The 24,754-nt window shown below is 44.5% G+C and overlaps 1 protein-coding gene and 1 long non-coding RNA gene across 6 annotated transcripts in view; one reads left to right on the forward strand and one right to left on the reverse strand.

Annotated features, from left to right (window-relative positions):
• Window positions 1-15,055, reverse strand: part of TSPAN13 (tetraspanin 13) — a 30,022-nt gene extending 14,967 nt beyond the window's left edge. The window contains exon 1 of the mRNA XM_006138331.4: window positions 14,837-15,055. Within this exon, the coding sequence (XP_006138393.1) occupies window positions 14,837-14,899 (63 nt within the window). The 5' untranslated portion in view covers window positions 14,900-15,055. The remainder of the gene's footprint in view (window positions 1-14,836) is intronic.
• Window positions 15,056-15,204: 149 nt separating this feature from the next.
• LOC106733017 (uncharacterized) overlaps window positions 15,205-24,754 on the forward strand; it is an 88,098-nt gene continuing 78,548 nt past the window's right edge. For 4 of the 5 annotated variants that reach the window (XR_012902019.1, XR_001369265.3, XR_012902020.1 and 1 more), the window contains exon 1: window positions 15,205-15,336. This is a non-coding gene — a long non-coding RNA (uncharacterized LOC106733017). The remainder of the gene's footprint in view (window positions 15,337-24,754) is intronic. The other variant, XR_012902021.1, reaches the window with a different exon arrangement.

Here is a 24,754-nt window from a genome sequence, read left to right on the forward strand (position 1 = left end):
TTCCCAGTAAGCCAATCTGGTCCCCTACTATATTTGCTTTTCTTGCTGCACATCAGGATGGTTACTTCCTGTGCCTTTAATAAGGCTTCTTTAAAATACTGCCATCTCTCCTGGACTCCTTTGCACTTCAGAAGAGCAGACTTCGACTCCCTTTAGAGAACTGATGGGCAGTATTCCCTGGGATGCTTACATGAAGTCCAGGGTGTGTATTTTGCTACTCTCCTTTCTTCCTTTGGTCAGGATCCTGAAATCTACCATCTCATGATCACGGCTTCCCAGGTTGTCACCCACCTCTACTTCCCCTCCCTGTTTGTGAGCAGCAGGTCAAGCTGCACATGACTCCTGGTTGGTTCCTTCAGCACTTGTACCAAGAAGTTATCCCCAACATTCTCCAAAAACTTCCTGGATTGTCTGTGTACTGCTGTATTGGTCTCCCAACCAATGTCAGGGTGATTAAAGTCACCCATGAGAACCAGGGCCTGCGATCTGGAAGCTTCTCTCAGTTGTCCAAAGAAAGCCTCGTCTACCTCAACCACCTGATCCAGTAGTCTATAACAGACCCCAACCACAGCATTACCCCTGTTGCTTCCACCTCTAAACTTAATCCATAGACTCTCAACAGTCTTTGTTCCCTCTATATACTGTAGATCTGAGCAATCATATTGCTCTCTTATATACAATGCAACTCCTCTCCTTTTCTCCCCCGCCTGTTCTTCCTGAACAGTTTATACCCTTCCATGACAGTGCTCCAGTCATGCGAGTCATCCCACCAAGTCTCCATTGTTCCAGTCAAATCATAGTTCTTCGACTGGGACAGGGCTTTTAATTCTTCCGGTTTCCCAGGCTTCTCACATTGGTGTACAAACAACTTAGATAACCAGTTGATCGCCCTATCTTCTCCATCCGAATCAGGGGTCCTCCTTTGTTGCTCGTTTCTCCTTGTGATTTTTCCTGGTGTCTGGCTTCCTCACTTACCTTGGGGCTTTGGGGTCACCGCCCCCAACAAACCTAGTTTAAAGCCCTCCTCACTAGGATTGCAAGCCTGCCTGCGAAGATGTTCTTTTCTCTCTTGGTTAGGTGGATCCCATCTCTTCCTAACAATCCTTGTGCCCAGAACAGAGTCCCACGGTCGAAGAAACCGAAGCCGTCTCTCTGACCCCACCTGCGTAACCATGCATTTACTTCCTCAATTTGACTATGCCTACCCAGACCTTTTCCTTCAACCAGAAGTATGGACAAGAACACCACTTGCACTTCAAATTCCTTGATCCTTCTTCCCAGCTCTACAGAACCTGCTGTGACCTGCTCAAGGTCATTCTTGGCTGTATCGTTAGTTCCCACATAGAGAAGCAGGAAGGGGCAGTGATCCAAAGGTTTAATCACTTTTGTAAGACTCTTGGTCACATCCTGAATGTGAGCTCCTGGTAAACAGCACACTTCTTGAGATTGCAGGTCTGGATGGCAGATGGATGACTCCGACCTTCTTAGGAGGGAGTCCCCAAACACCACCACCCATCTTCTTCTTTTGGAGGTGGTGATCATGGAACCCCCATACCTAGGACTATGCATCCCATGCCTTGCGGTAGATGGTGTTTCCTTCTGATTTCTTCCTTGAGAGGTCCCTGCCAAATCATTCTCCACAGCAGTGCCTGTGGAGAGAGCCTGATAGTGTTTACTTACCTCTACAGAGACGGGGGATACCCGAGTTGTCCGCCTTCTCTTTCTAGAGGTTACATGCTGCCAGTTCTCTTCCTTATCCTGTACTGCCCTGACTGGGTCTTCAGCCTGCTGTGCCTGCAGGATTAAACACTGCCTTTTATCGAGGAAGTCTTTATCCACTCTGATAGAAGATAGGGTCAATATTTGGACCTCAAGTCCTCTAATTTTTTCTTCCAAAATGGTGACCAGCTTGCACTTAATGCAGATGAAATCCCTTCTTTCTTCTGGGAGGAAGACAAACATGGCGCACGATGTGCAGGTAAGAACAGCAGACCTATCAACATTCATACCTGCCTTCCTTCTGAGAGATTCCTCAGTTGTCATTAAATGCCTCCTTGAAGGGCAGAAGTGTAATGAAGAGGTTTTAAAGAATGGAGAGTGTAACTCACCCCCTTCCCAGTCCCCTTCCGAACTCCCTCTCCAAACTCACTGTTAATAGACCCTGTTCATTAAAGAGTGTTAATCTTAAAAATTTTCTGATTGGACATGAGGACAATACATATTTACAGGGCTCCTGTGCAGATATGCCGTTTGTTAGAATAGCATATCAAATATTGCAGACAGCAAAACTGTCAGGAATCTTGTCCTCATTGAACATTCCTTTGGGAAAACAGTTTTACTATGAGCAAAGACTACTCCACTAATCACAGCAAATTCAAAATGCTCTCAGGAAGTGGTTTCCTTTCTGTCAGTGGATCGTGTTCTGAAAATGCAGATTGTTGTCCAGATACTTTACTGGAAATACTGTTTTATGGTCAGGAAGGTCCAGCCCTTCCTGTTTTCACTCTAACACAAAGAGAAGTGTTGGAGCCATGAAAATTTATGTAATTCATGAAAAGTTTCAGGACAGGAAGATCTCGGGTGGGATTTGAAGGAGAGAAGTAGACCACAAATAATCAGAGCCCCTAAAATTTTATATATGAGAATGAATGAAAGGAGTTTCCAAAAAATGGGGAGGAGGATGATTTCACTTGTAAAAGACTGAAAACTGGAAGTGTTCTCAGTTTCTAAAACCTAGCTTTGCCAAAGGTAATGGACTGTTTTAAGTGTAGCTGTAAATGTTTTGCTTAGTACAACTATTTGATTTTACTAATCAGATAAACACATTTTGAGCACTACGTGTGGCATTCAATTTCCATTTAAACAAATTCACAGCAACACGCTTTCATGTTCCCTCCCTAACCCCAAATAAAACACTTCCAACTCATCCTCAGTTCCAACAGTTACACCCAGGGCCACTTAAATATTTAGGTTACCTAGAGGGATTTTCAGAAGGCCTACTGTGGAAGTTTAAAGTCACATAGGCCCCAAAATATTTTTTTAACATACATGAATACACTACATCTCCAATGGCTTGTCTACAGAGGGACATTCAGGAAAATTAATCCAAACTAAGTACAAGTATGAATTTGAAATGGATTACTTCAACTGCATTCAACTCCTATGTGAACTCCCTAATTCAGAATTAGAGTGGCCTTCATTCAGTTTAGTTCTGTCATTCTCAAACCGAGGGTTGGTATGCCAAAGTGAGTCATGACTGTTTTAATGGGATCACCAGGACTGGCTCAGACTTGCTGGGGTCCAGAGCCAAAGCCAGAGCCCAAGGACTTTGACCCTGAGCAACAGGGCTCAGGTTACTGCCCTCCTGCCTAGGGCAGAAGCCCTTAGTTTGTCTTTGGTCCTCCGGCCTGGGTTGGTGAGGATCAGGCTTTGGCCCCTGTCACTCGAGGTGAAAGGGCCGAAGAACACTCAGGCTTTGATCCACCTTACTTTGTCATCAGAAGGGATTTATAGTGCAATGAACTCCGAGAACCACTGGTTAATTTAATCCACTTTCAACTGAATGACAAGAAGCCACATTAAGGGCATTTTAAAAGGAAACTAAGGGCCTTTTGGGGGTTGAGGGAGAAGAAAGATAATGTTTTTGGTATTCATTTTCATAAACATAGATAATGCAAAATTTAAAAAGATACAGATACATCTTGCCCAAGTCGCATGAGATATTCAAGTTCGTGGCATCTACAAAACAATTGTGCAATTTTATAATAGGTCTAAGGTGAAAGAGCAGATAATACTACACAAACATTAGGAATGCCAGCGTGTAGACAATTAACCAATAATCCTGGATTTATCAGTTAATCTTAACTACATGTACTCACCCTTGCTGCCTCTGTATCAGAGGCAGCAAAATGGGGGGGGCGGGGGAGAGAGAGACAGAGACCGGTGCCTGTGGGAAGCCAGCTTTTAAGCTGGCGCTCTGCGCATGCCACTCCCGGCCAGCTACCTCCAAGAGATAGCATGGGGGGAGGCAGGTGGAATCCGCATTGCAGGGGAGCCAGCTTAAAAGCTGGCTCCCCGTAAGTACTAGCTCCCATGGAGCCGCCTCCCCAGTCCCCCATACTACTGCCTCAGAGAGGGGGCAGGCGGGAGCTGTTACACACAGAGAGCCAGTTTTTAAGCCGGCTTTCTGTGCATGCAAGCTCTGCGGAGCCCCCAACCCATCTCACCCCTGCTGACTCCCACAGAAACGACAGTGCGGGGAGGGGCAGTCAGAGATGGTACACAAGGGGAAACCGCTTAAAAGCCAGCTCCCTGCAAGCACTGGCTCCCGCCTCCCTTCCTCTCCCACCCATTCGTATTTATAAATCGAAGCCAAATTTCTTTAAAATCATAATTTAAAATAATCTATAAGAGAATCTGCCAATTATTACACTAATACTGTTTATACACCAAGGATAAAAAGATGGCTGCATTAAACTCAATGGAAGTTTTGCCACAGACTTGAGTGGAGACAAGATTTCATACAAGATACGCTACTTCCCTGGTACATTCAGCTGGTAAAGCTCAAGCTATACATCAAATAATGAGAGAAGCAAGTGTAATTTAACGTACTCAATTTTTCAACATATTAGACCAGGAGGGATCATTTACCGCACAGCATTTCTGGTTGGGTGCTAAGTGGAAGACAGTTCTCCTCAATTAGAAACAAGGAAGGTGCAATAAAAAAAAAAGTCAATCTTCTACTCAAATTCTTGGTGTGTCTGAGGAAAGCAACAACAATTCCTTAGGAAAGTCTCTTAGGGATGACTGCTTGTTCAATAAAAACTTCACTGAAACTCAGAACAGAAACATTTATCAGATGACACTTTCAGTCAGTAACAACCTGGGCTGGACTTATACCAGCAAGCTGTAAATTAAGAAAGGAGCTTGAATCTTTCTAACAAGCTAGTTACTCTGGAATGAAGGCTTTGTGTTTTGAGATTTGTTGTTATTGTTGGGGGAGGGGGTGTCTCCTGGAGTGAAGAACAAGAGAAGAAAAGATAGTTTGGAATATGTATATGGAGTCTTATTTTTTTTAAAAAAATAGATGTTTTGTCACATCAGTAGGAAATCCAAAATGCTTTTTTTAATAGTACATGTATTATTCATATTTGAAAGTAACTAGCTGTTAAAGAACATCTTACTTTTAACTCTTAGAAATGTCTTCAGTGATTCTTTATGAAAGATTAAACCCATGTCTGTACTCTGGAGACTGTAGTGATACAACCCACAATATATATACAGCCTACAGAAGGAAGTTTTTTTTTTTTTTTTAATTGCTATAGGAACACTGTCTCCCTGAGCAACAGTAGCTAGAATGACTGAAGCATTCTTCTTTCTATACCAGGCAGTGGTGCCCACAGCTGTATGCATGTTACTTTTGGTGCATACCATTGCCAGGGGTGTCAATTGCCAGGGCAGAGGGAGAGAGAATGTGAGGGGCAGTTTGCTCCTGGCCCCATATTTAAGAACCCTTCCCACCAAGGATAGTGGAATTGTGACCTGGCACATGGAGTCACAGCACCACTCAGTTTGTCTCAGAAGCCCCTTGACACAGCTAGCCAGACCAAACTTGAATGGCACTGTGATCGTGCATAAGGGTCACAGCGCCAATAAGTGAAATGTGACAATAAGTGAAATCATGACACTTCAATGAGAATGGTTCACTCATACTCCAGGTGTAACATTTTTGGGGGTTATCCATAACAGGCTTGGCATTGCTGTTGCATTCACAGGCATGAATTTTTCAAATAGAAAAGATGCACACAAGGCAAGGCATTTCAGTCTTACAAACTTGTAATTCTTCCAAGAGATTTTTTTGTTTTGTTCACTGTAGTACTCCAAGCAAACATACTTTAATTGCTCACACTTTGGTACAAAATGGTAATCCTAATGATAATTTCATTGCTCAACAGAAGACAGCTATTCATCAGAAAAATTAGTAAGAGCCAAACACACCCCTTCAAGTCTATTCTGCATGTAAAACTGAGTATCCATTTTTCAAGGGCCTTCAGCTAAGTAATTCTATAGTTCTACCCTCTGGAACGGTTAGCAAGAAAGTGATTCAGCTGCAGCATATTTGCTCACATTGAATATGTTACCTAGAGAGGCAGCTAACACTTTAGTAATAATCAGAAGTATACAATTCTGATTTTCCAATACAAAAATTGAAATAAAAAAGCAATAGCAAATACACTTTTTGTTCAAAACCAAGTAGTGGCAAGTTCTCCCGCACATACTTTTTAATATTGTTTATAAATCAACATTTCCTTTCTGATTTTAAAATGCAAAGATCAACTTTGCTAGAGGAAAAATATACTTCCACAATTTCAAGCAGCTAGAAGTTACAGAGAGATATATTCCACATTCAAATTAGGGCTATAAGCTGTCCTTTAAAATGTTAATCGACTCAACACTATTCTTAACTAGTGCTGATGTGTGCCATGGGCAGGGTCCTGCTGCAGCCAGGCTACTGGTTAATCAGTTACTAGTAAGCATCAACCTTGCCAGGTGATGCTTAAAGAGGTAACCAGTTACACCTTTACATCTGTAATCCAAGTAACATACACACATGGCAAAATAGAACATTTTACCTGTATATTACCTGTTGGGGCCCAATGTTGCAGATTCATGATTTTACTTAAGAGTTTCAAGATATTTAGCATTTTCTTAAGAGTCCATGCTCTTAAAGACATCAGAATATGTAAGAATATCTGACAAAAATAAAAACCCCAAAGATTTATGCTCTTACAGCCAAAAAACAAAAACCACACACCTCTGCAAACCTGAATCATTAACAAGGTGAATACAAATCAATTAAAAATAAATAAATTTGCTTTTTTGAATTGGAAGTTGATAAAAAAATTGATAAAACAAATCTCATTTAAAAACAATAATTACAATTCAATCTCACCACAAACATTCTATACATGCACTTAGTCTCATAAAAAAGAATTAATGGCTCTTGTATGTTCAGTCTAACTACCAGTCTTGCTTCTTGAAAATTTTGGGCTTTCAATTTCTGTTTTTCATCAGAGTAAATAAGTAGGGATGTAAGCAACTAGTCGAGTGACTACTCACTGCCTCTCCCCTCCCTCATTGCTGCCTCTCTATCGACCCCTTGTCGACTAATCAAGTAGTCAATGGAAATTCCATCGACTACTCAATTAGCTAATTAACAATTACTTAATATCCCTAAAAAGTAACATGTGCAAGACAGACAGACAGTATAGGATTGTTTTTGTTCTGTGTTTACGTGGTGATGGACCTGGGCCAAACACAGCAGAGAAGTTAATTAAGACATTGTCTTAAGACAGAGCCAACAGATAGAAAAAGATAGAGACAGCACAGAAAGGAACAGTGAAGTGGACTAGAAAGAAAAAGGGAAGACATTATCTAGCATGTATACAGCTTCCTATAATCCCTTCCCCCTGCCACACACACTTTTTGCTACAGAAAACTGTCTTGGCTACCAAGCAAGGGACGTAAGCAACTAGTCGATGAGCCGATAAGCAAAAGCTTATTGGACAATCAAGTAGCAACTCAACTAGTGGCTTCCCCTGTCCCACTTTCTCCCACCCTGCTTGCTGCCTCTTAAAAGCCGGTTCCCCCAACACCATCTTGGAGGGGCAGGGAAGGCAGAGGCATAGCGGGGAAACAGCAAGAGCAGGGACTAGGGGTGCCCTGCTTGTGCCGGTTCCCACTGTGGTGCTTCAGCCTTTGAAATGTAGCAAGAGCCCCATTGCTGAAGTGCTGCAGTGGGAACACGGGGCAAGTGGGAACTGCTTCAGTCCCAGCTCACCCCATGCTCCCTGTGGGGGGAGAAGAACAGGAGCTGGTGCTGGGGGGAGCTGGCTTAAAAGCTGGTTCCCCCCAGCACTGTCTCTGGGGTGGCGCCTGTCCCTCTGCCCCCTCTATCAGAGGCAGTGCGGGAGGGAGGGAGTGGGGAAGGGGAATAGGGGAGGCTACTGTGAAGCAACCTGTCATGGGGTTCTAGCAGCCCAACAGCCTCTGTTCACGGCAGCCAGCCTTGTCCACCTCAAACAGAAGCTACTCCAGCACCAGCCCATTTGCAGCAGCCAGGGATGTCCACAGCAAAAAGAAGCTGCTGGACTCAGCATGAGCCGGTACCTAGCAGTCCCAGGTCACGCTGGTACCAGATGCTGCACCTCTGCATTTTAAATGTAGTAAGAGCCCAGCAGCTATTATTACATTTAAAATGCAGAGCCACAGCACGGGTGGTTCCTGGAGCCAGCCCAAGCTGGTACTGTTCAGTTTTGCCTTGAGCCGGCTCCTGGAGCTACCCCTGCTGCGGCTCTGCAGAGCAGTCCTATTGACTAATCATATACTCGATACAAACTGTATTGACTATACAATCAACTAGGTAACTACAATTTAACATCCTTATTCTGAGCGTAAGACACCCTATCTGGAAATATGTTGAAGAAATGTATTCCCTTGGTAAGAAAAAAAAAATGTGTCAAGTATAAGCAGCACAAGATGATGATGCAGGGCCTAATTGCAAGAATGAAACCTGTAAGAGAGCTAACTGTAGAAGTCTTAAGGACAGCGTACATTTAGAGTTCTGAGATCTTATCTGTAGAGTTAATAAAAAATTATTTTTTTTAAAAAAAAGGTTAGAGACAGTCATCAGCCAGGAACTCTGGAGACAACTGTTGTTGTAAACGTAAAACATATATTTTATTAAACCTTGAATGTTACATATAAGTGCCACTGTGTCTGATTTAGTTCTTACCATTTCTAATATAGTACTGCTGCATCTGCAGATTGATGCAGATGAGTATTATATACTATTTCCTAAATGAATAAAATTAAGTTACCTAAAATATTACACAAAGTTTACCCTCTTAAATTTTGTAAAATGTTGTACTGAGTTGTAAATTAACATGTTTTAGTGATCAGATCTGAACCATCATTTAAGAAATATGTGAAGTACTACCAGCAGGAACTTGATTTAAATCAATGATTTTTTCTTGGTGATTTCAATCAATCCTCCCTGATCATAAACTAAACAAAAATCAGAAAGCAAGGTTTGGATTCTCTTAATTGGTCTCAAAGAACAGATACAATACTCAATATTTAAACATATTTGGTGGCAGTACTGGAAGGATATCTCCTTCTTTAACACAAAGTTTTATTTTTACAGTCCTTTTTGTCAGCCATCCCAGAAAGCATAGATCAACAAGCAGATTAAATGACAATGTCACAATAAAGCATTTTAGATTACTTTGCCATCCCACCCAGATACTTACTAATTATGGTGAACTGCTTTGTTTAAGTCCAAACATGGTTAGTTCCCCCTTCTCCCTAATGGAAAGCCCAGTATTTTTATAGCTAGAAATTCACATCACCCAGCAGCAAGTTTAAAAAGCTCAAATCAATGTTATATGAATTACCTGAATATCCCACCACCTTCTTAACTTAACTAGGCCTGACCTGTAATATAACACTGTGAATAATTCTGTACCTATAACACATCACTTATGCAAGATACTATCAGCTGTTGAGCCGCCTCATTTTCTGTCGATTTCAATTCAATGCATGCAGCACAATTAGTCCATAAATCACTTATTTATGGGCAACTTCATTTCAGTTTCACATATTGCACAGGACAAAATTTAATTAAATAGTCTATTCAAGGAATCAAGTAGGCATTCAGCTGTATTATTTACTGACAAGTTCTAGATCAGAGAAGAGCACTGACAGGCATAAGTGGTTGAAGAGGTTTGAATTTCGCCTCCTGTCAAAACCCAAAGTACTAATCAGAAAGTGACAAATAATGGACCTAGAGCAAAATAATCAAAAGGCTATGTCTATGTTAGGGACTACTGTGCAGCTGCTCTACACCAGCAGGAAAGTGTTTTCTTTCACCACCCCAATGGGCAGTGGTAGCAGTGTGTCACCAAACAAACCAATTTACACACTCTGGATAGTGTTTTTTCACCCATTCAGAGATGAAGCATGTATCTTAGGTTCGTGGGGTCACAGGCAATTGCCATACTTGCAAGCCCTACACCTGTAACTCTGCTAAACCTATGCTGCAACTGCCTATGTTAGAAACACTGATGTAAAGGAGTTCGGTACCCCCTGGAAAACCACTGTGTACTCCCAAGGGTATGCTTACCACCGCCGAGAATCACTGCTAGATACATCAGTGGTTCTCAAAGTGTGATCCGTGGCTGCCTTACAGGAGGTCCATAGCTCGAGCTCAATTCCCCACCCCCAACCTCCATATAGTGGGGAGCCCACATCGCTCCAGCCTTGCGGCTGCCAGGCAACCATGAGGCTGGAGCACAATCTCTGGCTCCCTGCTCAAAGGGCATGGGGAGAGGGAGAGAAGAAAGCCCCAACCTTCCCTGCCAGACTGGTTCCCTCCAGCACTGTCTCTGCTGTGCAGGCGGGAGGGGAGAGAGGAAGAGACACAGCAGTCCTGGACCCCGCACAAGGTGGGACTACTAAGTCCCGGCTCACATCAGCTCTGGGAACCATCCATGCTGCAGCTCTGCATTTTAAACGTAGTAAGAGCCCTGCAGCACTTATTACATTTAAAAGGCAGAGCCACAGCAGTCATCGAGCTGACATGAGCTGGGACTCAGTCCCAGTTCACACTGGCTCCAAGAGCTACCTTTGCTGCAGCTCTGCAGAGCACTTCCCCTTATCTACTAATTGTGTAGTCCAGCATTTCCCAAAGTGTGGTCCCTAGGGGAAAAAAAATACCGGTCCTCAGAAACATTTTCACGCATGATTCTTGGGAGAGAGTCTGGTGCTGCGGAGTCTCTGCCGGGCATGGTCCCGGATGGCAGGGCTAGATCCGGCCAGGGAGAACGCCAACGCAGAACGCCGGACGCAGCCAGCACCAGCCAATAAAGTGGCCAACATTGGGGCCAGGAGGGCGAGGGGCGGAACAACCCGCCGGACAGGTAGGGCCAGTGACACGCCCCGGGGCAGGGTGAGACCTGCGGTTTCACCCACCAGCGCAGGCACAACTGGGGAAGAGGACACAGGGCTACTCACCGACCTCCAGGGCCCATACGAGCCGAGTCACCTGGCGGGCCTGAGAGGGACCTTCTAACCATACCGGTCCCAAACAGGGGTGAAGTAGATACCTCGGGGTTGGGGTCAGGAAACCGCCCAGGGCAGTCGACTGGGCCCACACCTGTTGGCACTGAGGGCTTTGGGAGGACCAGAAACAATTTATTTGCATATTCATCATTTGCTTAATGAATATGCAGATAAGTGTTACTGGTCCTCCAAAAGCTTGTGAATGGGTTTACTGGTCCCCAGTATAAAAAGATTGGGAAGCACTGGTTTAGTCAATACAAATGGTATTAACTACACGATTAGCCCAATATCTGCTTCTTAACATCCTTAATCCAGAGCCAATTTTATTTTCAGGTTATATAGAGGAAGATGAGGAAAGGGAACATTGTTGAAAAACAGAGAAAGGAGGCATTATTAATCCAATAATTTCATCATCTATAATTACCATAATCCATCAGTATAACAGGCAGCATTACAGAAATACGGTGTAGAAATTGTCATGATTTGCATACAAAGTAGTACTGAAGTTTGACAGTTTTACATACACTCTGCAAACAAACGTGAACTCAATTACTAGCAAACCCCTATATGAATGGCACATTTTTCTAATTAGATATTTAGTATTTTCCATTAATTATAGAAACGAGGTGATGTTATATAACAAACATTGTATGAGCTAAAAATCTCACACTTTTAATTAGAAAAATGATGCCACAACATCTACAGTAAGTATCTGTAATTTAAGCACAACACTTATTCAATAAATTAAAAAAAAAATCCAAGTTTCAATACTGCAAGTTTTTAAAAATTAAAAATTTCAAAATGATCAGATGATACAAGATCAATGATTTTTGGTGAGATGGTTGTCAGATGGTCTTTAGTTAAATTAATCCTTACAGAGCAGCTACCTTTTCAGTTTTTGATTGTAAACTGAGAGGTCAACATTCCCCTTCTGAGAAACTCACGGAAGAAACTATTAATTGTCAGCATCTTTAGTCAACCATACTCATTAAAGAGATACAGCCTACTTAGAGAAAAGCCTACTAATATTAGTGCAATTACCAACTCAAAGATTATATATAAAAAGTATGCTGCTAATGTTGTACATAAATACATACTTTTACTTCAGAGTACTTTGTGGACAGTCATTTTACTCTTTGGAATAGCAATAGGAGGAAAATAAGTTTTCAAAAGACACAACTGTAATAACTGCCAATATTGACACAGATCTGAAATTAAAATAGCATCTTAATTGATTTGTATTTTAAGGAACATCAATTTGAAATCTAAACAATTTTCGCAGTATGTCTTCAATCAAGAAAAAGCACTTAAGCAAGTGCATAACTTTAAGTATGTAACTAATCCCACAGACTCCAGTGCAACTACAGTACTGTACTCAAATTCAATTGACTATATGTGGGCAGATTGGATTCTCTAGTCCTGCACTGAATCCCTGTACTGTATACTCAGTGAGGCTCTACATAGGTCCCAAAATCTTCCACATAAAACAAATTGCAAATTGCCGTAATTATCCCATGTATGGCAGAAACATTTTAGGCTTTTTGCAAACGGAAAAAGAAAAAAAAAAACAAAAAAAACCACTTTTCATTTATGGATTGGTTCAATTTACAGCAATTGAGTTGTCACAGTCAAAGCTACTGTTCATGACAGGAGCAGAAACTTGGTGCCAAAAGTGATTTGTAATAGCCTGCTTTTTTGTTTTAAAAATTAGGATAAAAAACAGAATATTAATGATCTTCTAGAGGCTACAGTCAGAACCTGCAATTTCCAGGATAAATTCACTATAACTATGCAATATCAACAGGCACCTCACACATCATAGCAGCATCCCATTTCTAGCCACAGAAATTGTTCAAGAGATATCATCAACTCACTCATATATTGGAAAGATTTTTTAAGTCGTGTTATTCACACATTCGATTATTTGAAATGGATACATTTTTGTAAAATCCAGTTTGTTTTTATTCATGCTTTGGTTGCTTTATACATTTCTTCCTACTTAGAAATTCAAATCAGTTTAAGGCAGCAGCACTGCCATGATTTGATCACTTTGGTTTTTAATATTGTTGGGTCAGCTCTCAAAGAACGGAATAGACTCAGCATCTTGCAGGATCAGGCCCTGTAAGGCCAACTGAGAAAAACACCATTACCAATACTTGTGCGACTCAAGATCTACAGACACAAATCTTAAGGCTTGCAATAGGCAACAGGTTTTGCTCTATACATATTGATAAGTCCCATTTGTTTTTCCTAACCACAACATTTCCAACAATGGTCAGATGGGATGTGGAGAGGAAAGGCACCAATGCTCTTCTTCCAACCACAAACAAAATAAAATTGTTTGTTTTATTTAAAGTTTTCAAAATGCCACCTCACATTAAATTGTGCAGAAGTTTAAAACATGATAATGTAACTGAATTCAAGTCATCCCCCCCCCCCCCCATGGTGGCACTGAGCTGCCCATAGGCTCTGCTGGCTTCCTTGGGCATGGCTACTACTTGACTATGTGATGGAGGAAAAAAAAGAGAGAAATTACTTTAGAGTGTTATCTTTCAAATAGCACCCCAGGCAGGACACCAACTGAGACATCATTCAGTACATTGTGCAGAAGACCTGAGATTCTGTTTTCTCCCTCACGTACCCCTGCCACCAACTGTGTGTGTACAAGTCTCTATATTGAATGAACTTGCTCATAGGTGCAACCTAGATTTTTCAGTGCCTAAATGACACACAAATACAAGTTTCACATGTAACCATGCTGAAGGGACCTATACAAGCACCTATATGACCTGTATTAAGCACTATGGCCAAAAAAAAATTGAATAAAGTAGCCTTCCTTATTCCTTGACTGGTTAAGGAGATCTTCTCAAGTGAAAAAGATGCAAGCAGATTTATTTTCAACTTTAACCAAATGAAATTCAGGCTTTACAACGTGTTTCCTCACTTCCTTGGTTTGTCTTCTTTTATAAAACAACAAGAAACTAAACGTAGGGTGACAAGAAGATGATTTAACCAGGTGGAAATCAAGGGAAAGAAAAAAACCCAACCCTCAACCTTCCAGAGCCTAAGGTGCACTACTCAGCAGTTACTGACTAAATACCGATAAGAACCAGTCTCAAGGAGACTAAAGTGGATTTTGATCTGAAACGAGACACGTTGCTCCAATTTACAAGACACCAGGGCAAGAGGATGGTTTAAAAAAAACCCCAGTAGTTCGCTAGCATTAGCAACCAGACTGATTCTTCTTGATCAATAAAATCAGCAGTAGAAAGGCTCACATGGCAATCCCAGCGGCTCCCCTCCCCCACAGGGGGAACAGAGAGATTTCTGCACCACCCGTATACAATCCTAGCAGACGCCCCCTTAGAAGAGGCTGTCAGGGGAGCCGGACTCCGAGCCCCAGCAGCTGCTGCTCTTTGAGCTCCCTGCAGGTGCTGCACAGCCAGGAGCAGCTGCTGATCCCTGGAAGGCGGAATGAGTCGGTTCGGGTTGGACATCCCGTAGTTTTCCGCGGCTGCGGAGCCAAGCTGGCTCTGGGGGCCCTTGGCTAGCGGGGGGCAGAACCGGCGCAACGCCCCAGCCTCTCCAGCCACAGACGGCGAGCCAGCAGGGGAGCTGCTCGCCCTCTTCCTGCGAGCGGGAGGGCGGGGAAGGGGCGCACGGAGCCCCGGGAGCACGGGCTGGAGCCGCGCCGGGAGAGGCGGCCGCCACTCACCGTGTAGAGCAGGTTGAGGGCGCACAGGCAGTTCTTGGAGCAGGTGAAGCCACCGCAAACCATCGCGCCAGCGCCCTTGGCGGCGGGGGCTGCTGCAGGCGGGAGTGGCGCGGCTCCTCGGGCTGGCGCCTGCTGTCCGAGCGCTCGGCTCTCCTTGGCAGGGGCAGCTGGAGCCCGCAGTGCGCTGGCAACTCGCGCGCCCGCCCGGACTCGCTCGCGCCGGCCCGGACGCTGCCACCTCGTGCGGAGGGAGGGGGGCCGCGCTCGTCGCCGCGCGCGCTGATTGGCTGCACTTCGACCACAAAGGTAAAAATATGCAAATGAGTGGAGCGCTGAGGGGGGAAGGGAGTGACGGCGGATAGGATCCGGGAGGGGGGAGGGGGGAATGGAATGGGCCTGGCTGCCACCCGGGAGCCCAGGTGAGGGCAGTGGGTGCCCGAGCCGCAGGTGCAGCCAAGGGAGCAAAAGGCCGCCGGCCGCTCGCAGCCATTGTGACACTGGTAGGTCCCCGCTGTCTCGGGGCGCCGGGGGGGGGGGGTGTATTTGCGCGCTCCTGCTTTAGTAGCAGGGTGCATCTGTCCGAATCTCATCCGCTGTGCTCAGGTCTGAAAGCACCGGGGCCAGGGGATTGCAGGTCTGATTCAGCCCTTGGGGGTTTAGGGCAGCAGGCTGCCTGCAGACCTTAATTGTCAATCCACCGATCAGGGCGCTAGATCAATAGTCAAGCAGATACAGTGGGAAATAACGAGGGGGCAAGTCGTCCCCAAGCGGTGCAGGTTAATACATGTAAACGGGGAGGTACCTGGGGAAACCTGGTCTGGGTTTGACTGAAAGGGATCACTAAAGAATTGTAATTGTTTCTTATAAACTTGTTTTCTGTGTGGAATCTGGTTTTGTAATTTCCAAGTTAAGAGTGCTGCCTGTTGTAATCTGCTCAGCTCCATTGTACTTGCCCCATTAAAAAAAAAAAAGATGAATCCTAATTATTTAGAACTTTAGAACTTCAAATGCAGGACCCGGTCATTTTAAGGTCCCTGATTGTGCCCTCTGGCGTGTTGCGCAGTGGAATCGCTTTACTGCAGAGAACTCAAACTCACAGTCCCACAGGCCATTGGCAACCCAAGAAGTTCCACATGGCAGCAGCAACTGTTGGGCCTTCCATGCTCACCATGGCAGCTGGGCCACCAAGAAGTGGAGTGACAGAGCAGCTTGCTCCACTCCGCCGCCATCGCCCAGGCCAACCCAGTTGCTCACATGGATGTTCCCAGAGCACAACGACACAGAGCTACAGAACTAGCAGCCAGAACCTGCTCTATGTCTACTGCATTGCCGGTGGTAGCAGCCAGACCCTCTCCGAGTGTTTTTAAATTACCAGGTGGCAGCAGGCGGGCCTGGGCTGTGTGGGGAAGTGAGAGCACAGGTGGGCAGGTCGGGTCAGGAAATGTGGGGGGAAAAGCAAGAGATGCGCAGAGATCCCTACCCCCTCAAGAGCCACAGTCAGAGGGAGTGCCCGCTGACCCTCTAGGAGGGTTCGAGGAGTAGGACTGGCCCTAAGATAAATTGAGTTTGAGATCCATGCTTTATTCTCTGAGTCCAGTTGACTTTAATAAAGGACTGTAATACATTGCATTATAGGATACGGACTTACTCTCAAACATCTTATAAAGTAAGCTGTAACTTAAGCTTTTCCAGTGTAAGTGGCATGGTTTTGTTATTTCTGCATTTTTATACATAAGTACACCTATATATCTCATGATAGCTTTAAGCTTGGCAACAAAAAACATGTTTTGTGAATGATGGGAAACAATTGTCTATTGTTATCTTTTTTGCTTATTCCTAAATTAAAAAGTAGACCTCTGTAGCATTTCAGGATCCCTGAGTAAATGAAGTCTTCCCAAGCATTTTGTCATTCAGGATAATAATGAGAGAAAGAGAGAGACCATGCCATAACTGATTATACAATCCCATGTGTGTACCGGAAACAATTTGATTTAAAATTTTGTAGCAATATTTACTATGCAGTGTTCCTGTGTCTATTGAGAACGCTAAAGTGTGCAAAATGCATTTCAGTAGATGAAGAGCAAAATGAATTTTCTAGAGATGTTTAGGTGATTTAAAAAAAAACTCATCCAGGTCTAGGTTGAACTTTTGTTTTTTATTTGATGCAATAGAATGCTTCTACAGAAGGCAATTTTGTTAATACTTTTTAAGGCCTCAATCCTACAAAATATTTCATACATATACTTAATACATTTGAAATCGGGGTAAACTTCCAACAGCAGTAAAGTTAAACATTTGTATAAATGTTTCAGGGTTGGGACTTTCCAGTGTTCTTTCTGGACCTAACAAAGAGATAAGAATACAGTCACACATTCCTTAGTTGTGATCACATACATAATGACAAGTGTATAGCGCTATAACTTGACTCTGTCATCTCTGTATGCTGGAGAAAAACTTGTGAGGGCCAGGGCCAGGTAAACATAGAAAATTGCATTTTCCTTCCAATGGATTTTGCACAGCTCTTAAGGCATTTTAAGAAGGCACTCTAAATACATATTTTATGTAATTTGGCTGGGTTCTGTGTGTTTGAGGAAAGCTACTGCAGGCTAATAATCCCAGCCAGCAGTGAAACAAAAAGGCTGAACAGCAGCAGGTTTTTTTCTTTTCTGGTCTGTCTCTTTCCTCTGCATTTTTTTCCATGCTCTTTGATATTTTGCCAGGCTTCTACAATTAAATACAACACACGTTTGCCCCGACAATCATAATGATTCCACATTTTCCTACCGATGGATATTTACCTTTCGGTTGCCAACAAGGCATCAAGTTAAAATCTAGCAATTGTTATGGTCTCAAATTAATGGCCATTGAATGTTTAGGTTTAAAGCTTTTTGGTGGCTTGTTTTTAAATTTGACAGGAGAACATAAGAACGGCCGTACTGGGTCAGACCAAAGGTCCATTTTGCCCAGTATCCTGTCTACCGACAGTGGCCAGCACCAGGTGCCCCAGAGAGGGTGGACCGAAGACAATGATCAAGCGATTTGTCTCCTGCCATCTCTCTCCAGACTCTAAAAAACAGAGGCCAAGAACACCATTTTATCACCTGGCTAATAGCCTTTTATGGACCTAACCTCCATGAAATTATCTAGCTTCTCTTTAAACTCTATTATAGTCCTAGCCTTCACAGCCTCCTCTGGCAAGGAGTTCCACAGGTTGACTACACGCTGTGTGAAGAAGAACTTTCTTTTATTAGTTTTAAATCTGCTCCCCATTAATTTCATTTGGTGTCCTCTAGTTCTTCTATTTAGGGAACTAATAAATAACTTTTCTTTATCAGCCCTCTCCACACCACTCATGATTTTATAGACCTCTATCATATCCCCCCTCAGTCTCCTTCTTTCTAAACTGAAATGTCCCAGTCGCTTTAACCACTCCTCATATGGGACCTGTGCCAAACCCCTAATCATTTTAGTTGCCCTTTTCTGAACCCTTTCCAAGGCCAAAATATCTTTTTTGAGGTGAGGAGACCTCAAATACTGTACACAGTATTCACGATGTGGGAGTACCATAGTTTTATACAGGGGCAGTAAGATATTCTGTGTCTTATTTTCTATACCTTTCCTAATAATTCCTAGCATCCTATTTGCCTTTTTGACCGCCGCTGCACACTATGTGGAAGTTTTCAGAGAACTGTCCATGATAACTCCAAGATCCCTTTACTGATTTGTCGTAGCCAAATTAGCCCCCATCATACTGTACGTATAGTTGGGGTTATTTTTCCCGATATGCATTGCTTTACACTTATCCACATTAAATTTCATTTGCCATTTTGCTTCCCAATCACTGAGTTTGGTGAGATCATCTTGGAGTCCCTCACAGTCTGCTTCTGTCTTGACTATCCCAAACAGTTTGGTATCATCTGTAAACTTTACTACCTCACTGCTTACCCCTTTCTCCAGATCATTTATAAATAAGTTGAACAGGATTGGTCCCAGGACTGACCCTTGGGGGACACCACTAGTTACCCCTCTCCAATCTGAAAATTTACTATTTATTCCTATCCTTTGTTTCCTGTCTTTTAACCAGTTCTCAATCCAAGAAATGACCTTTCCTCTTATCCCATGGCCATGTAATTTACACAAGAGCCTTTGGTGAGGGACCTTGTCAAAGGCTCTCTGAAAATCTAAGTATACTATATCTACTGGATCCCCCTAGTCCGCATGTTTATTAACCACTTCAAAGAACTCTAATAGATTAGTAAGACAGGATTTCCCTTTACAGAAACTATGCTGACTTTTGTCCAACAAATTATGTTCTTCTACATGCTTCACAATTTTATTCTTTACTATTGTTTCGACTAATTTGCCCGGTACTGAAGTTAGACTTACCGGTCTGTAATTGCCAGGATCGCCTCTACAGCCCTTTTTAAATATTGGTGTCACGTTGGCTACCTTCCAGTCATTAGGTACAGAAGCCGATTTAAAGGATAGGTTACAAACTACAGATAATAGCTCAGCAATTTCCCATTTGAGTTCTTTTAGAACCCTTGGATGAATGCCATCCGGTCCCGGAGATTTGTTAACATTAAGTTTTTCTATTTGTTCCAAAACCTCCTCTAATGACACTTCAATCCGGGACAGTTCCTCAGATTCACCACCCACAAAGAACGGTGCAGATTCGGGAATCTCCCCAACGTCCTCAGCCGTGAAGACTGAAGCAAAGAAATCATTTAGTTTCTCTGCAATGGCTTTATCGTCCTTGATTGCTCCTTTTATAGCTTGATCATCTGGGGACCCACAGGTTTTTTAGCAGGCTTCCTGCTTCTAATGTACTTAAAAAACATTTTGTTATTTCTTTTTGAGTTTTTGGCTAGCTGTTCCTCAAAATCTTCTTTTGCTTTTATTATTACATTTTTACACTTGATTTGACAGTGTTTATGCTCCTTTCTATTTATCTCACTAGGATTGGACTTCCACTTCTTAAAAGGTACCTTTTTGTCCCTCACTGCTTCTTTTACATGGTGGTTAAGCCACGGTGACACTGTTTTAGGTCTCTTGCTATGTTTTTTAATTTGGGATATACATTTAAGTTGGGCCTCTATTACGGTGTCTTTAAAAAGTTTCCATGCAGCTTTCAGGGATTTGGCTTTAGTCACTGTGCCTTTTAATTTCTGTTTAACTAACCTCCTCATTTTTGTGTAATTCCCCTTTTTGAAATTAAATGCCAGGGTGCTGGACTGCTGAGGTGTTCTTCCCACCACAGGAATGTTGAATGTTATTATATTATGGTCACTATTCCCAAGCGGTCCTGTAACGGTTATTTCCTGGACCTGATCCTGCGCTCCACTCAGGACTAAAGATGACAAAATGATCCAATGATAGGTCTTTTTCAAGTAAGTAACCTGATTGCTTGGATGAATCTGGTCCATAGATGCATATGTTTGCTGCATCAACATGCTTGTTTTACGGGACCACCTTTCTGACTATCACCAGAGTTTGAGCGGAGTAAGCTAGTGTAAACCCACAGGCTTCACCAAAGTTGCACTGTTTTACACTAGCTCTGAATTTGACCAAGTTAATTGGAGTTTCCTTTACTATTGTAACAATTTATTGGATCCTCACTACTTGTAGATAGCCTGCCTTTCCAATATAAAACAATTTATCCAAACTGGGTACCTTCCAGTATAGTAGAAAATAGGGATGTAAAACAGCAGGTGATGCTTACCAGTTCTGGTTAACTGGCAGCAGGTGCGGGCTAGAGCAGCTCTCCACCTGCTGCAGGGAGAGGAGCTGCTCCAGGCCTGCAGGGGCCTGTCATGGACAGGGGCTGCTGTTGTCCACAGCAGCCTCTGTTCATGGCAGGTCTAGGAGCCCCTGTCCGTGATGGGCCCAGGAACCCCAAAGGCAGGAGCTTTGCTGGCATCCGGAGCAGCCTCTGACCATGGGGAGACTGGCCTGCTGCCAGCAGGGGCTGCTCCAGGAGGAGCTGGAAGCCGGTGGCAACCCCACTGGGAAGTAACCAGCCAGCCCCAGCACGAGGCTGAGAGAGAAGCTTGCATTCTGGGGACTGCTCCAGTCAGACTAGAACTGTCTCCCACCCAGATCACGCTTAATCGGTTAACTGATTGAACATTAGGTTGCCCTGACATTTAATCAGTTAACTGATTAACTGGGATTTACATCCCTAGATATGTAATGGTGCTTTATTTGTCAGAACATTACTATGTGTTTGGGGGATTCCAAAATTGCTATATGTTGTTTCTTTATAAATAATAAAGTATTTTTATAACCTGTATGGGAGAGAAATAGAGATCTTGAACTGATATTCAGGTGTTTTTTGTTGGACCAATGCAACACCCAGATATAAAGTTACTGTATCATTGTTCCCTTTGTCATAGTGCTGAATTATTCAGTAACGTTACCCGCTGTCCTTCTTGGAAGATCCATTTCTTCTGTTAATAATTAAGAGGCGCTCCAGCTTGTATTAATTAATTATTGTGTTTATCATAAAAGATCTGATCCTACACTGAACATCTCTCAAGCCATGAAATTGTTTCTACAGGATTGGCGCCTTAGGTGTATAACAACATTTGAAATTATTTTTCAAATATGAAAAAGTCAAACTACCAACCTGCTATTGGGATAACCTGGTAAAATGGAAAAACTTAAAAAACAATGAATAGTCTAGCAGTGCCTTAAAGACTAACAAAACATGTATATGGTACCATGACCTTTTGTGGGTATAACCCACTTCTGGGGTTGGGGAGTGCCCGAAGCTGTCTTCTCTTGGAAGCACCAAGCGTTGCTTACAGGGCGAGAGGGGGAAGAGTGGAGGAGGCTTCATGCACTCCCCTGCCCCCAGACCAGTCAGGGCTTGGGGAGCTGCGTGACACTTCCTTTGCCCTGTCCCAGCTCAGTGAGCAGCCTGTGGTATTTCAAAGTGCCACGTGGTCCTAGCAAGGTGGGAGGAGGCTTCTAGTGCTCCCCCGGCCCCAGGCTCTGATTGGCCTGAGGGTGGGGGAGTGTGCCAAACCTCTTCCAGAGCATGGGTGCCTAGTGGAAAGGGCTGGCAAAGAGGCTCCCCTGCCCCCAGACCAATCATGGTCAGGGGGTGGGTAGCCCCACCCCTTCTGGGGTGGCCTAGGGCTACTTCAACATTTTTTGAAGTGGTTTCCAGGCAAAAATTATTGCCCACCCCTGCTTTTGCCTCTGCACCAAAGAAGCCTGGAGCCAACTGGAAATAGCCATGGAGGTGGGCTCTGCCCATAGAGCCTGGCTGCTACGAGCTATTCCTTGAGGTGCTTCCTGGAGTACTTGTTCTCCCATCTGCCTTTCACCAGCCTGTCACACAGCCCAAGCTGTGAGCTCAGCCACGTGAGCCTGGTGCCAAGTCCAAGCACTGGAGGCAGATGACTCCCTGCAGGGTGGACTAGCTCCCATCTGCTCTGGAAACCAAGGCTGTGAGAATGGATTGACCACTAGCGTTATGTTGGGGGCCAGACCCATGCAATGGTTGGGAGGGGGCCCAAAGGGAATGTCGACGTCCCTTTTCACAAGGGCCATAAGGTCCCAAAATAGAATTCTCCCTTTTAGGATAAATATGGCCCTATAGGCCTAGTCCAGAAAGTACTGTTCCCTCTTTCAGGGTGAATGCAGGCCTAGTCCCAAACACAGTTGTCTCTTTTAGGAAGGCTCTCAGGTGTGAAGCCCTGGTAAGACTCCCCCCGGCTATTAGGGAGACGAGCGCCATGGGGTGGGGAGGTAGGGGGATCTGGGCCCTCCTGCTCCACCGGGCCCCAAGCAAGGGCCCTATTGGCAGTGAGGGCTTTCACTGCCAGTTCAGCAGGGCATCCCGCCGCAACACGCTGAGCTCCCGAGAGGGACATCCCTCCACCCTGGGTTACTTCCTACTGTCCCTGGCGTCGCCTCCTCTCGGGGCGTTGCTCGACGGGTGCGACTCATGAGAACGGCCTCCCTGGGGCTGTGGCAACTGCGATCACAGCTACCGGGGCTGTGGTTGCAGTGGCTGGGGGTGGTTGCTGCAGGGACTGGTCAGGAACCCCGGGCTGAGCTCCTTCCCCGCTGGCAGTGCCCCTGGACTGAGCTGCTCTGTTGGCTTTTATGCAGCTCCAGCACTTGGAGCCTGCCCAGTCTGGGAAGAAGAGGGGGGACTTCTTCTGCCCACAGAGTCTTAACTCCCCCCCTTCAGTGGGGCACATCTGTCCCGTCACATGTTACCATATTTCAAATTTCCAAAGAGATGATACAACTGAGGTGAGGAGGACGTGGAGGAGGTATTTGGGGAGTGCTGGAGGGAGGTTGGTGGGTTGGGAGTGATATTTGGTGGGTACTGGACGCAGGGATGTCTCTGTACTAATAGTGATATTTGTGGGATCCTAGGGGGGTATTTGGAGGGCATTTGAGGGGGTACCTGCAGCAAGGATACTGCTGCTGCTGCCTCCAAGGGGATGTTTCATGTAGGGCTCCCATTTCTCTCCCATTACACCCCTCTTCCTGATTGTCCTCTGCCCCATCTCCCTCCCCCACTCTCCCATCCCTCTCCCTCTGCCCTATCCCAACCCCTTTTCTGCCCCATTGCCTCTTCCTTCCCATCCACCCCCTTTCCCACATGTCTCTCACCCCCCTTTACCTGGCTTGCCTCTCACCCCTCTCTGGCATTCTCTCTAGTACAGAAAACAGGATGTTTGCCTTACAGGGAAAGCTGACCTGCTCTAGAACCCAGAAGCAGCATCCAGCTGCAGAGGCACCATTTGCAGGAGAAACAGCTGCATGCTCCTTCCACTCCTGCCCCACATCTTTGTTTGAGGGGAGCAGTACCCCTCCAACCCTAAGCGATGCTCCTCCACAATGATCAATGCTGCCAGGCCCAGTGCATGAGTGGGGGAGCTGATGCTGTTGGACCCAATCCTGCATGCCCACTGGTTTTGTTCCTGTTTCACCCCACCCTACTTATGGCTCTAGATTTGCCTCTTGATTCAGGATATTCTTTCATTTCATCGAATAATAGAATCCTAGGGCTGCAAAGACCTCAGGAGGTCATCGAGTCCAGTCCCCTGCACAAAGCAGGACCAACCCAACTAAATTATCCCAGCCAGGGCTTTGTCAAGCCAGGACTTAAAAACCTCTAAGGATGGAGATTCCACCACCTCCCTAGGTAAACAGAATCCTGACTCATTTCTGCTGTAAGTGACATTGCACTCCTAGTTCTCTCTGGACAGGCTAGCACCTGCTGTGGTATTTGTGTTGTTCAGTCCTGTGCTTATTGCATTGTATCCCATCCCAGTGGAAGTGTGGGTTGAGGACTGCTTGAGGCAGTACTGTGCATTGTCTAGCACCTCTCCCAACCTGCCATCTTACCAAAGCCTCAGCTTTCGTTTTTCTTTTGAAAGTAAATCTCTAACAGTTATGGTGTGAAACAATCCTTGAAAATGTATTCAGAGTGTAACCAAACCTGCAATGTCTCCCAAGTTGCAGATAGCATGAAACTGTAGCTCTGCAAAGCTTAAAGTGACCCATTTATCTTCATGAAAATGTACTTTCAAGTAGGGATGTTAAATAGTGTGTAATTGAGTAGTCATGTAACTGCATAAAGTTTTAGCAGTTATACGACTATTTGATAGTCTCCGGAAACTGGGCCAGCAGTCAGTGTGCTCCAGGCCACACTCCCAGATAGCCTGCTGCCATCCTGTGCTACTGCCTCTTTATCGGAGGAAGCAGCACAGGGTGGGAGGTGGGAGCTGGTCCGCAAGGGGACCCAGTTTAAAAACCAGCTCCCCATGCATTTTGACGTCTTTGGTGAGTGTTACCACTAGTTTTTCCTTTCATCTCCACTTCAACTCCAGGATCAGATGAGCCTTGGAAATCTAATAACTGAAGTTTGACAGAACTTTTACAAAATAG

The sequence above is a fragment of the Pelodiscus sinensis genome, chromosome 2, assembly GCF_049634645.1.
Source record: "Pelodiscus sinensis isolate JC-2024 chromosome 2, ASM4963464v1, whole genome shotgun sequence".
Lineage (NCBI taxonomy): Eukaryota > Metazoa > Chordata > Testudines > Trionychidae > Pelodiscus > Pelodiscus sinensis.